At 33.3% G+C, this 13,410-nt stretch overlaps 4 protein-coding genes across 4 annotated transcripts; 1 reads left to right on the plus strand and 3 right to left on the minus strand.

Moving 5' to 3' along the window:
• Positions 1-1,046: 1,046 nt before the first annotated feature.
• LOC105786466 (ras-related protein RABE1c) lies at positions 1,047-4,098 on the minus strand. Its single transcript, XM_012612920.2, has 9 exons — positions 3,938-4,098; positions 3,712-3,843; positions 2,791-2,863; positions 2,597-2,697; positions 2,109-2,174; positions 1,813-1,910; positions 1,612-1,674; positions 1,422-1,514; positions 1,047-1,343 (listed from the first exon to the last, which is right to left on the minus strand). Exons 2-9 carry the CDS (start codon positions 3,782-3,784, stop codon positions 1,263-1,265), a joined length of 648 nt encoding a protein of 215 aa, XP_012468374.1. The 5' UTR covers positions 3,785-3,843; positions 3,938-4,098; the 3' UTR covers positions 1,047-1,262.
• Positions 4,099-5,795: 1,697 nt separating this feature from the next.
• LOC105786469 (probable histone H2B.3) lies at positions 5,796-6,445 on the plus strand. The gene has a single exon (XM_012612923.2). The coding sequence runs from the start codon at positions 5,894-5,896 to the stop codon at positions 6,308-6,310; it is 417 nt and encodes a 138-aa protein (XP_012468377.1). The 5' UTR covers positions 5,796-5,893; the 3' UTR covers positions 6,311-6,445.
• Positions 6,446-6,900: 455 nt separating this feature from the next.
• On the minus strand, positions 6,901-8,080 carry LOC105786472 (probable histone H2A.2). Its single transcript, XM_052626412.1, has 3 exons — positions 8,015-8,080; positions 7,263-7,373; positions 6,901-7,089 (listed from the first exon to the last, which is right to left on the minus strand). Exons 1-3 carry the CDS (start codon positions 8,078-8,080, stop codon positions 6,901-6,903), a joined length of 366 nt encoding a protein of 121 aa, XP_052482372.1.
• Positions 8,081-8,403: 323 nt separating this feature from the next.
• Positions 8,404-9,333, minus strand: LOC105786470 (histone H2A). Its single transcript, XM_012612925.2, has 2 exons — positions 9,035-9,333; positions 8,404-8,799 (listed from the first exon to the last, which is right to left on the minus strand). The coding sequence occupies exons 1-2, from the start codon at positions 9,242-9,244 to the stop codon at positions 8,545-8,547; spliced, it is 465 nt and encodes a 154-aa protein (XP_012468379.1). The 5' UTR covers positions 9,245-9,333; the 3' UTR covers positions 8,404-8,544.
• Between the last annotated feature and the right edge of the window lie 4,077 nt (positions 9,334-13,410).

Consider the following 13,410-nt stretch of genomic DNA (forward strand, 5'->3'; position numbering starts at 1 on the left):
AAGGGAAGACTTTATGTATATATATAGAGAGAGATGTGGAATAAATAAAACAAGTAGAAAAAGTGACCCTTATTTTTGTGTGATGACAATTATGTATTGAGAATGGGAAAAGTCCTATCCGAATTAAAAGGATTTTTATTCCTGTTTTGCTTTCATATTCCATTTAATGTTGTATAGATAGGATTTATATAATTGTTTATGGAAAGTTGTTAATTTTTCATTAATTACAATTGACATTAAACAAAAGGAAATTTTGGACTTCCTTAATTAGAGATTTTTTTATAAAATAATAGTGGTGATTAAATCTCTTATTATTCCTAATTAAATAAAGGCACAAATTTATAACACCTTATAAAATCAGAATCAATACTCTTAACATACATTTGATGATTCAATATAAACTGTTTGGATATTTTTAAGATTTATCTAAAATATTTTAAAGTTCGGATATGCTCCACTTTTAGAGCTAACACTTAACACTCAAACTTTTAGTATTTAATTCAAATTTAAAACCAATTTAAAATCTTAATCATAATTTGAGATATATGATGCAATTAATCCTTTGTACTTGGGAACAATGCTCCCAAAGTTGATCTTCACATTCAATTTGCTTTATCATGTATTCATGTAAAATCCCTTTATCTTAAGAAATGTATACATGTCATAATGGTAAGATACAAATTGGCTAGCATACAACAAAAAGTACCGTAGAGAGAGTTAAATTATATTTTGTTCCCTCTACTCAAAAGATAAAGCAAATTAGTTTTTGTACATTAATTCAAAGAGTATATTGATCTTTTCTATTAAAGATTTTATCCATTTGTACCGTTAAAAATTAATGTAACTAACAAAATAACCAGATAATGATACATGGCATGCCACGTATACATCATGCTGACGTACAGAGATCTGTTTTTAATAAAAAAAAATAGATAATTGATTTAACGTACAAGGACTACTTTGCCCCTTTTTTGAGTAAATAAGACAAAATATAATCCGGCTCCAATACATGAGCCTCCATGGTACTTTTACCGCTATCAAACACGTTATTTAGGTGATAAAAATAATCTAATATAATCAAACATTTCACACAAAGGAGTTAGCAGATTGTAAAAATAATGATAAGCAAAGAAGTGAATACAAACACAAACAATATATATAAGTTGTAACAAAATTAGTTTTTCTTTTTTAAGACCAAAACAGCTACTACAGTAATAGAGAATGTACCCTTCAAATCTCATCTCATCCTCGAAATAGTTCGTTCAACCGCAGCAAGCTGATTTTTGAGCGGGCGCTGCACCTCCTGCTGCTTGGTCGCCTTGGTTAATTTTGATCGTCTGTGGCTGTTGGAAGGGAAAAAAATATTGTCAATGATAAATGAGTTTGAATAATTAATACGTTCGTGTTTAAAGAAACCATACCTCAGACTTTGAGTCAGTATCGGCAAGTCTTTGTTTAATGTCCCTGGCTATTGAAAAGAAAACCTCCTCAACGTTTAAGTTTGTTTTTGCACTCTGCATGATGATAAGAGTGGCTCTTGAGCATATACAAAAGACCAACTAATCATATCAGAAAAAATAAAACAAAATATCCGTAGTAAAAATTACATACAGTTTCGAAGAACTTGATGCCGTATTCATCGGCAAGAGCTTGGCCCTTTGAGGTAGGGACGGCCTGAAAAAGAAGTTGCAAAATCAAATTCACTTGAAAAATATCTATGGGAAAAATGAAAAACGGAAGGATAGCTGCAAATGCATTGAAAGAAAGGAAAACGTATGTGCAAATATGGAAGAGGGAAAAAGAGAAACGGACCCTTTTGCTTTCGTCCATATCAGCCTTATTACCCACCAGAATTTTGTTGACATTGTCCGAAGCATGCTGTTCAATATTACGAATCCAGTTTCTAATGTCTAAGCAAAAAAGGATAAAATTTAGTGGAAAAGAAGGATATTTCTAGTTTCCAAATTACAGGAAAGTGAAAAGATTCAAAATCGAGGAAAATTAACAGGAAACGGTAGAAATAGCTAAAAGGATTCTAAGGTAGATAAGATCAAACAGCATATGTAAGAAAATACAAAATAAAAACAATTAAAAAGTTCAGTAATTACTATTGAAAGATGACTCATCAGTCACATCATAGACGAGCAAAATGCCCATGGCTCCACGGTAGTAAGCTGCAGAAATAGAAAACATTACTTAATTCATCCGACAACCAGACAAGACTCTAGAAGACAATAGAAAGAATTGAATTTGTAATCTTATTTCCAAGTTTTGTAATAAAACTCGGGTGTAAGACGATATGCAGGTTTGAAAGCATTAGAGACAAACCATGGAAGCATACAAACTCCTAATTTCCAAAAAGACTGAAAAAGCAAGAGAAACAGAAAGGAGAGCAACAATGAACTAGAGATGTTAAATTTGACAATATCAGAGTGAGAGCAAACAAAAGCTCACATCATGCAATGACACTCACAATTAACAAACTCGGATAAATCAATGCCCAAGTCATGCTATCAAAATTATTATAAACCAAACTGATAGTAATTCTGATTGGATTCATTTCTAAACAATGACACCTTCAGAGCCAAAAACAAACCAGTTGTAATAGTCCGAAACCGCTCTTGCCCAGCAGTATCCCAAATTTGCAGTTTGATCCTTTTTCCATCAAGCTCTATAGTCCTAATCTTAAAGTCGATTCTGCCAAAGCAACACATCATTATTAACCCACATACCCTTTGTAACAAATCAATAATAATAAGATCACTGTACTGCAATTAGGAAAACACCTACCCAATGGTTGTGATAAAACTTGTAGTAAATGAGCCATCCGAAAAACGCAAAAGGAGGCAACTCTTACCCACACCTGCCCAACAACCCAATAACAAAGTAAACATACATTTTCGTTACACGAATTCAAAAGAACATGCAGAATATCAAGAACAAGATCATATAAATTAATACAACATCAACTATTAATTCCTAATTACAGGCAAGTATACAGCTATTTGCAGCAGACATCCCATGAATTAAGAAACAGTTCCTTCATGCAAATGTACATTCTATGCCTCCACGATATTAATCATCAGTAACACTAATAGAGACCGAGGATATTCACATGGCAATGAGCTATGTTAAAACATAGAAATTAATAGATGTGACCTAAAATATATGACAAACAATGCCCACTAGCATATATTCACCATGAAAACACTAAATAGAACCTATTTTTTCCAAAAGAAAATGCAGAATATCAAGAAAGCTCATGTAAATGAATACACCATCAGTCATTAATCCCCAACCGAGACAGAGGATATTCACATGGCAATGAGCTATATTAAAACATAGAAATCAATATATACAACCAATATATGATGAACAAAGCTCAATACCATAGTTCCACCATAAAAAATAATAATAATAAAAACAACAAAAAAAAAAACAAAAACAAATAGGCCTTTCTTTTTACCGAATCAATCTCGCTTAACGCAATTGAGTTAATAAATGATCCTAAAGCGAAGCTTAATCTAAGGTAATGATCCTGAAATCAAACCACGGTTTCACATCTAGGTTTTCTACATTACGAAAAAAAAAATCAAATCCTATCAAAGAGCGTTAACATTTCTCAAAAACGATGTAGATTAACTACTAGATCGCATTTCAAATCAATATTCATATATAAAGAGATTTTAAAATTTTAAAAAAACAAATTACCGCTGTCGCCGATCAAAAGGAGCTTTATGAGATAGTCGTAATCGGCTCGAGCTCTTGCGGGTGGAGCAGCCATGGAAAAATGGAAAAAATTTATCGAAAACAGCCAAAAAACGAAGGAAGAACAAATAAACCCTAGAAAAAAAATCCTCGTCAAAAATCAATGTAAAAATAAAATAAAATAATGGTTTTAATTTTATTTTGGTAAATTGAAAAAGAAAAGCAATACCGGCGAAGGAAGAGTTGAGATCTGCTGAAATGAGATGAGAAGCGTCTCCGTACGCCACCAACGGTCGGCCGTTGAATTTTTTTGTTCTTCTGTGAGAAAGAGAAGAAAAGAAAAATTGAAAAGAGAGTAATGTTTGAAGAAATAAGTTGATCGGAATCAAATCCTAACCGTTGGATTAATATTTGGTGTTAAGATCTGTGTGGACGTAAGGTGGACGGAAACGGTTTTTCTTATCTTTTAGGGTTTATTTCATATGATGTCCTTAAATTATGGCCTAAATTTTAAATTAGACTCTATACTTCATAATGTTCTGGTGGAATCCTTATATCATTAGTATTATGTCAATCAGGTTCTTTTGTCAACTTCATTGTTAATTTGAGCGCTAAATGACGGTTCAAATTTGACGTGGAGTATACTTAAAACTAGAGGCTTAGGTAAGGGGGTAGGGAGTGGCCTTCTCCTCCCCAAATACTAAAATATGTATTTTAATACCTTTAAAAATTATGAAATTACAAGTCAATATAATAGTAAAATTGCATTTTGTCCACAAAAATTTATGATTCATCTCTGACTCCTTCAGAGCAATTTTTTAGTTTCACCTTACTTAAAAAATATGCACCAATGCGTAGTTGTGGTACAACAACTAAAAATCTTCGTGTTAAAACAAGAAAGGAATAGCAATATTACGTGACACTCATTATGTGGATGACAAGAATTTATTATTTATTTATGTTATTTTTAAATACATATTTGTGTTTTAAATATGTGACTTTCACATGCATATGCTTGTGATAAAATTTCTAATGCAACTTAAATGAATGATGAACTTTTAAAAGAACAGGAAAAACTAATAATTGTTTGGTGCAATAATAAGATATATTACATTCTCATAGAGAGGATTTCGATTTAAACATTGGAAATGATAATTAATTGTTGGTAAGGAAAATTACCAACTTTAAAAGAAATATTTTTATGAACTTAAAAATAAAAATTAAAGTAATTATATAATTTAAATAAAAATTTATTGTTTTCTTTATGGACTCTAAAAAGAATAGTAAAGAAAATAGGTAATTATAATTTTAAAAACAATTATAGTTTTTTTGTTATTTTTAAAAATATTAATTTTGTGAAAGCAATTTGCTTTTGAGTTTAAAAGAAACTCTTAAAAAGTGATAAATTAAGCGAAAAAAGAAGAGATAAAGTTTATTTGAATAGAATAAAAGTATAAGAAATTACATGATAAAATAAAACTAAATTTTTATTGTATTAGGTGTAAATTGTGAATTTAATTTTGTATTTTTATAAATTGAAATTTTAATTGAAATTGCATGAAATTAAATTGATTCGATTAAATTTTACATTGTAGTTTTAGTCCACTTTCTCTTATTCAATCATTCTTTGTTTTATATTTTTCAAATTATGGGATTTCAATTTGGATGCGAGATAGTAATCGTTAAATCCGTTAATTGATTTTAGGCTAGCATGACATTATAAATGTGATAAAATGTATTTGTTACTTATGATTTAGGAAATACAAAAATTTAATGAATTCAACAAATATTATTTACTTAGGACTGAAATTTAAAATACAAAAAGCACATGGACTAAAAATGCCAAATTAAAATATATAGACTAAATTCACAGCTTATGTATAATGCAAGGACTAATAGTATAATTTAACAAAAAAACTAGTGTAAGGGCCTTTTAAGTAATTTAGCAATGGTGAACTGTCCTTATCTCTTTCCGCACGGCGCCTCAAATCTAACCAACTCAAAGGACTCCACGTCATCGATCCGAGTGAAACACAATCAACCAATCAGAAACCACCTCTCCTCTATATGTAAACAATCCCATCTCCCTCTAAACCCTCAAGTCACTCATTCTCCAATTCCTCGAGTTCTTTCATTCCTGATTCCGTTCTCAAAAAACCCTCGTTTTCCCCATTCTTTATATCCTATGGCTCCAAAGGTTGGTGAGAAGAAGCCCGCCGAGAAAAAACCAGCGGAAAAGGCTCCGGCGGAGAAGAGGCCAAAGGCGGAGAAGAAGATCTCAAAAGAAGGCGGCGCAGATAAGAAGAAGAAGAAGGTTAAGAAGAGCGTCGAGACTTACAAGATTTACATCTTCAAGGTATTGAAACAGGTTCATCCTGATATCGGGATCTCGAGCAAAGCGATGGGGATAATGAACAGTTTCATCAACGATATCTTTGAGAAATTGGCTCAAGAAGCATCGAGATTGGCTAGGTATAATAAGAAGCCGACGATTACATCTAGGGAGATCCAAACCGCCGTTCGATTGGTTTTGCCTGGTGAATTGGCTAAGCATGCCGTTTCTGAAGGAACAAAGGCGGTTACTAAGTTCACCAGTTCTTAGATTTCTTTTTCTTTTTGTTTTGAGATTGGATTCTGATTAGGGTTTCCGATTTGGGATTTTAGGGTTTTTTAAATGATGGTTTAATAATGTTCTTGAGTTGTAGGCCTTCGGATTCAATGATAGTTGTTTTGATTATACCCATTATAGATATTGAATGATGTTTCTTTCCCTAACACGAGATGTTCATGATCGAATTGAATGATAAAACGCCATTCCAAATGAGGCAGAAGCACTTTCTGGCAATACGTGATTTCAATCTGACCTCAATACCGGAATGGGATTATTAGACCTTCAGTGCGTGAAGAAGATGATGAAGGAAGGGATGTTAATACCATAATCAACGAAAAAGAAAAGCAACTATTGCAAGGGGCAAAGAGACTTTACACTAACAAGACGAAACAGCCTTTATTACCCTACAACGATGCAACAAATGCCATTAACACAACGCCATATAATCTGAGTTCACTTCACTCATTTCAGACAAAAGTCTGTTCTAAACAACACTGGCAAATTCCTACCATTACCAGTATTAACATTTTCCTACACGAAGGAAGCTACATACATATACAAATAAATGAAACTAAGCCTTCTTAGGTGACTTCTTGGTAGCCTTGGATGGTGACTTTGGGCTCTTTTGCAACCGGCTTCTCGTTTTTCTTTGGTAAAAGAATTGGGTTAATGTTGGCTAAAACACCACCATGAGCAATGGTCACACCAGCTAATAGCTTCCTAAGCTCTTCATCGTTCCTAACTGCCAATAGAACATGCTTGGAATGATCCTATTCTTGTTGTCTCTTGCAGCATTACCAGCTAACTCAAGAACCTTTAAATAAATAAATAAAAACCCAATTCTAGAAACATACTTAAGGGTGTATCTACAATTTAAGTTTAAATCAACCAAATCCTTAACTTCTATGGGGATAACTCAACGCTTGGTAAAAAATGAAATTACGTCAGCAGCATGGTATTCAAGAACAGCAGCAAGGTAAACCGGAGAACCGGTCCCCACACGTTGAGAGTAACGCCCTTTCTTCAAGTACCGGCCAATTCGACCGACGGGAAACTGTCATCCGGCTTTCACTGAACGAGAAACCGTATCCATCACTTCAAGTACAAATTGGAGGAAAAGACTTAAAATCCGAAATGAAATCTCGCAGTGAAATTTTCTCGAGAAAATATTTGTGATTTCGTATCTGATAATTTGGATCTATTTATGCGAGGAGAGAAAAATGGGAGATATTTGGCTTACGGATTTGGAGATTTTGAGCCGTTTAATTGGTTGTTTAATCGACGGTGTATATGCAACTCGTTTGGCAATCCTCGTGAAATGGAACAATCCAATCAAGTTGATGTAAGGGGATAAATATTCACTTAACTATTGATTACTACAGTTCTTTTTCTGATACTAAAAAATTCTATCGATTTAATCTTAATTCCGTTAAAATAATGTTCATTCATCAATCAACTTAGAACCGCATTGCAGCAGATATTCCTCGAGGATTTCTACCAGTTACCTTGCTCTCGGTCGAGTCTTTAGTAGGCCTTTTGTGCTGTCATCCGTTCTTATAGAAGACTCCATTGAAGCAGGTATCGGCCCTTAAAACCGTTAACATTCTATCTTAATTCCGTGAAAATAAAGTTCATTCATCGATCAACCTAGAACAGCATTGCAGCGGATGTTCCTCAAGGATTCCGACTAGTTACCTTGCTCTCGTTGGAGTCTTTAGTTAGGCCTTTTGTGCTGTCATCCGTTCTTACAGAAGACTCCATTGAAGCAGGTATCGGCCCTTAAAAGGTAGCCGTGAAAAACAGGGGTTACAATTGAAGTTGACCGCGACATGAGTGCTCGATGTATACGATCCTTTGCCAACATTGGTATCCCACATGGTTAGTGGCAAAAAGCAACAGAAGTCAACGAAGAACAAAAACAAGAACATAACCGGAAAGGAAGAACAGAAGGGCAAAACCTCCGCACGCGGTTGCGATGCTATAGACCCGGTAAGATGATTGTTAGATTTTCAGTACGGGAAGATCGATTGAAGGAATGTTATCACTGACGATAATCAATTTGATAAAATAAGCACAAACCCATATAATCTGAATTTCAGTTCATTCATTTCAAACAAAACATATTCTAAACAACATTACCAACATTTTCCTACAACCAAAGTACACAAAAGGAACCTACATACATTAACAGATAAATCAAAACAAACCCTATAATAGACAAACAACTAAGCCTTCTTAGGTGATTTCTTTGGAGACTTTGTAGCCTTAGATGGCGACTTAGGCTCTTTTGCAGCCGCTTTCTCGTTTTTCTTTGGTAAAAGAACTGGGTTAATATTGGGTAAAACACCACCATGAGCAATAGTCACACCAGCTAAAAGCTTCCCAAGCTCTTCATCGTTTCTCACTGCTAATAGAACATGCCTTGGAATGATCCTATTCTTCTTGTTGTCTCTTGCAGCATTACCAGCTAACTCAAGAACCTTTAAATAATTAAAAAAGAAAAACAAACCCAATCTTAAAAACATACTTAAGGGTGTATCTATACTTTAAGGTTTCAATCAACCAAATCCCCAAATTCAATGGGGATAATTCAACGGTTAAAATATGCCTATAGTCCCTAAACAAGTACAGGGACTAATTTCATAATTCTTTAAAAGTATAGGGACTATAAGCACATTTTAACCTAATTCAACGCTTGGGAAAAAGTAAATTTACCTCAGCAGCAAGGTATTCAAGAACAGCAGCAAGGTAAACCGGAGCACCGGTTCCCACACGTTGAGAGTATCGCCCTTTCTTCAAGTATCGGCCAATTCGACCAACGGGAAACTGTAATCCGGCTTTCACCGAACGAGAAACCGGCTTCTTCTTTGGACCGCCGCCTTTCCTTCCTCCAGCTCCTTTCTTCACCTTTGATCCGGCATCCATCACTTCAAATACAAATTGGAGGAAAAAATCGAAAACGGAAATGAAATTTCGCAGTAAAATTTTCTCGAGAAAATGTTTGTGATTTCTTATCGGAAAATTTGGTTATATTTATATGCGAGGTGAGAAAAATGGGAGACATTTGGCTTACGGATTTGGAAATTTTGAGCCGCTTGATTGGTAGTTTAATCGACGGCGGATAATAATCTTGTTTGGCGATCCTCGTGAAATGGAACGATCCAATCAACTTGTTAGAAAGCGTTAGATCTATTAATAAGTAATTATTTGGGTCAATTTTACATATAGTCCCTCAACTATTAATTGATTTCCATTTTGATCACTTAAGTTTAATTTTTTTATCATTAACATTATCGAAATTACCAAATAATTACCACCATCCGTATACCAAATACTTACCCTAATGCATTAATAAAATTATTTTCATTTAAATAATAAACAATTTAAAATAGTACACTACACAACTTATAACTCAATATTCATATGTTTTATTTTAAGCATCGATTTTTTTTTTTGCAAAAAGGGCACAATTGTTAGCAATATTTTCATTTTACTCACTCTAGGTTATAAAGGTCGACAAAAATCCTATCTACAATGCCATATCTTTTTGTTTTCCACATATGTATATAATTTCCACCTCTGATTCCCATCCTCATATCCCTCAATCTTCATCTTCAAACACAGCCTTCCACATTCTAGTCCTCTAACTCAAACCAGCTCCATGCACAAAAAATTTCAGTCATTGTTACTATCATCCAATGCTAAAATCGACCACCATCTATACCACATCAACCACTGCCTAACCCCATTACCACCATCACTTGTCGTAACAGTAACCAAATAAAAAACCCCCAAACAACCCAATAACAATAAACATCCACATAAAAAATACCTAATTTCTAATCAATAAGAGGGAGAGAAGGGGAACAGAGGGGGAGGGAGGGAGGGAGAGAGAGTGTGGGGGGAGAAGAAGAAGAAAAATAAGGAGTGAGAAAAAGAAACACAAGAGAAGAAGAAACCCCTTTAAGGTTTATGATGGCGGACGACAGTTAACCTAAATGAAGTAAATGTGACACATCACGTGTAGTTATCTGGTTAGTCTATTAGCCACGTCAGTTTTTAACAATACAAATAAATGAAAATTTCAATAGAAATGATCAGTTTGCTTTTTGATCTAATATATAGGTACTAATTTGCACATTTTTTAAATAAATGAGACAAAATACAATCTGTTTCCTTGGACAAAAACCTCCATATTAAGATTGTAATGGCAAATATTGTTGCATTTGGAGTTACGAAATGATTGTAATGGTTGAAAGTATTAATTTAGCTTAAATAAAATACAATGAATCATAACTTTAGTTGACTATCGTCTGCAAAAATTGTGGGTAGTATATGAATAACTTAAAAGCTTTTTGAATAAACCCAACAATAGCTCAATCTATTTTAAGTTGATTGTACCCGTACCATCTAACAATTTTGTTCATTAGGAAACCAGTTTCAAATGGCCCCGATTCTAATCTCGGTGGAGGAGGTCTGTATTCCCTTAGTTTGGCAGCGTTAACGAAAATAGTCGATCCATGCAAGAACTTTACATTTCTCAAAAACGATGTAGATTAACTACTAGATTACATTTCAAATAAATATTTATATATAAAGAGATTTTCAAATTTTAAAAAAATTATCGTTGTCACCTGTTAATTAGATTATTTTCTGTTATCTTAGTTAGGAGATTTAGTCAAATTAGTATTAAATAATTATCCTAATTTATTGGTTATTTTGTTGAGTAAGAGTGCTAGTATTTAAAGGTTGTCAATCTCTTAAGAATCGCAAAACTATTACAACAGACTATTACAACAGATTATTTTGTTCTTTTATATAAACTCTAAAATATAACGTTGATAATGAGGACAAATTTTTATTCAATCAAAAATATATTAAGTTCTCAATTACTATTAAAATCTAACATTTGGTATCAGAGCTTGAAGAGGATGACATTTGATAACAACCATCAATTTCTCGTTTAGATAATTTTTATGATTACTGGACTATGTTGATGAAGAATTTATTAAGGTCCAAAGAATATTAGGACATTGTGGAGAATCGTGTAGCTAAATCAACAACAAGAGAAATGTCTACTGAAGCACAAGCCAAGGCTTTGGCAGATTGAAAACTCAAAGATTTAAAAGCAAAAAATTAATTATTTCAAGCAACTAATCATTCAATTTTAGAGACAATTCTCCAAAAGGATACTTCCTAGCAGATTTGGGATTCAATGAAAAAGAAGTTTTCGGCATCAAATAGGGTTAAGCAAATATTGCTTCGATCATTGACAAGAGAATTTGAACTTCTTCAAATGAAATCAAGAGAATTTGTCATAGATTTCATTAGAAGAACAATGGGAATTGTAAACAAGATGTGCTTTCATGGTGTAGACATGAAAGATGCTAAAATTGTGTTGAAGATATTGAGATCACTAACTCCAAAATCGAATTATGTTTTTTGTTCCATTGAAGAATCTAAAAATGTTAATTTGTCCATTGATGATGAGCTACAAAGCTCTTTAATTTGTCATGAGCCCAAAGTCAATCTCTCAAAGCGTGCACCGAATCCTCAAATACAAAAGGAAGTGGTCGTGGAAGGGGAGGACGTGGTCGTGAGAATAAAGACAACAGATCTTATAATTCCACTCATGCTTCTAAAATAGAAGATTCCTAATAAAGAGGAAGAGGTTATTTTGACAAACTTAAGATTGAATGTTATAGATGTGGGAATTATGATCACTAAAAGAATGAATGATATACAAAGCTATCAAAAGAAAAAGGAAGAAAAGTCTAAATTTGTCGAACTGAAGGAAGAGGGGACACTTTTGATGGCCTTTTACGCAATAGAGGAGTTCGATCAACAAACTTGGTATGTGGATACAGGCTGCAACAATCACATGATCGGTTGTAAGTCTTTTTTTACTAAATTAGATGAAAGTTCTCATACAATCATGAATTTTGGGGATAAGTTAACTATTTAAGTGATGGGAAAAGGTGATATTCAGATCAAAACCATGAATGTTTTTATTGAAACAATTTCAAATGTTTTTTTATGTTCCTAATTTGAAAACTAATCTTTTGAGTGCTCGTCAGTTACAAGATAAAGTATACAATATCACAATTTTCAATGGAGAATGTGAGGTGTATGATTTGAAAAAAGGGTCCATTGTTGTTGTTAAAATGAGTGCAAACATGTTATTTCCTTTGAAGATTAAAACACTTCATGATTGTCTGCTAGCTAAAATAGATGATTCACCATGGAAGTGACAGTATAGATTAAAGACTATTCAACAAAAGCAAATGGTTATTGGTCTTCCTGTAATTATTCATCCATCAAAGCCCTGTGAAGAATGTATTGTTGAAAAGCAGCATAAGGATGCTTTCTCAGGTGAAAAAGTGGAAAGAACTCAAGTTGTGCTTGAATTAGTTCACTCATACTTATGTGGACCAATCAATCCAACTTCCAATGGTAAAAAAAATATATTTTCATTTATTAATGATTTTAGTCAGAAAGCTTGGGTGTACTTTTTGTAGGAAAAATCTAAAGCATTTGATGCTTTCAAGAGTTTTAAAGCTCTTGTTGAAAATCAAGTTGATAAAAAAAAATCAAAACACTTAGAATAGACTGTGGAGGAAAATTTTGCTTTATTGTGAATCAAATGACATAAAGAGACAATTGACTGCTCCATATTCACCACAACAAAATGGTATATGTGAAAGAACAGAATCATTCTCAATATGGTTAGGAGCTTGCTTGCAACAAAAAGAGTTCCAAAAAAATTATGGCCTGAAACAGTGATGTGGTCAATTCATGTTTTAAACAGAAGTCCAACATTGGCAGTGAAACACATGACGCCTCAAGAGGCATGGAGCGACAAGAAACTCGTTGTTGATCATTTTAAGATATTTTGATGCGTTGCATATGCACATATAGCAAGAAACCCGTTGTTGATCATTTTAAGATATTTGGATGTATTGCATATGCACATATATCTAATGAAAGAAGAATGAACTTGATGCCAAAAGTCAGAAATGTGTATTTCTTGGAGTTAGTGGAATTTCAAAAGCTTTCAAGTTGTTTAATCCCTCAACGAAGAAAGTGATAAT

Source organism: Gossypium raimondii, chromosome 1, assembly GCF_025698545.1.
Source record: "Gossypium raimondii isolate GPD5lz chromosome 1, ASM2569854v1, whole genome shotgun sequence".
Taxonomy (NCBI): Eukaryota; Viridiplantae; Streptophyta; class Magnoliopsida; order Malvales; family Malvaceae; genus Gossypium; species Gossypium raimondii.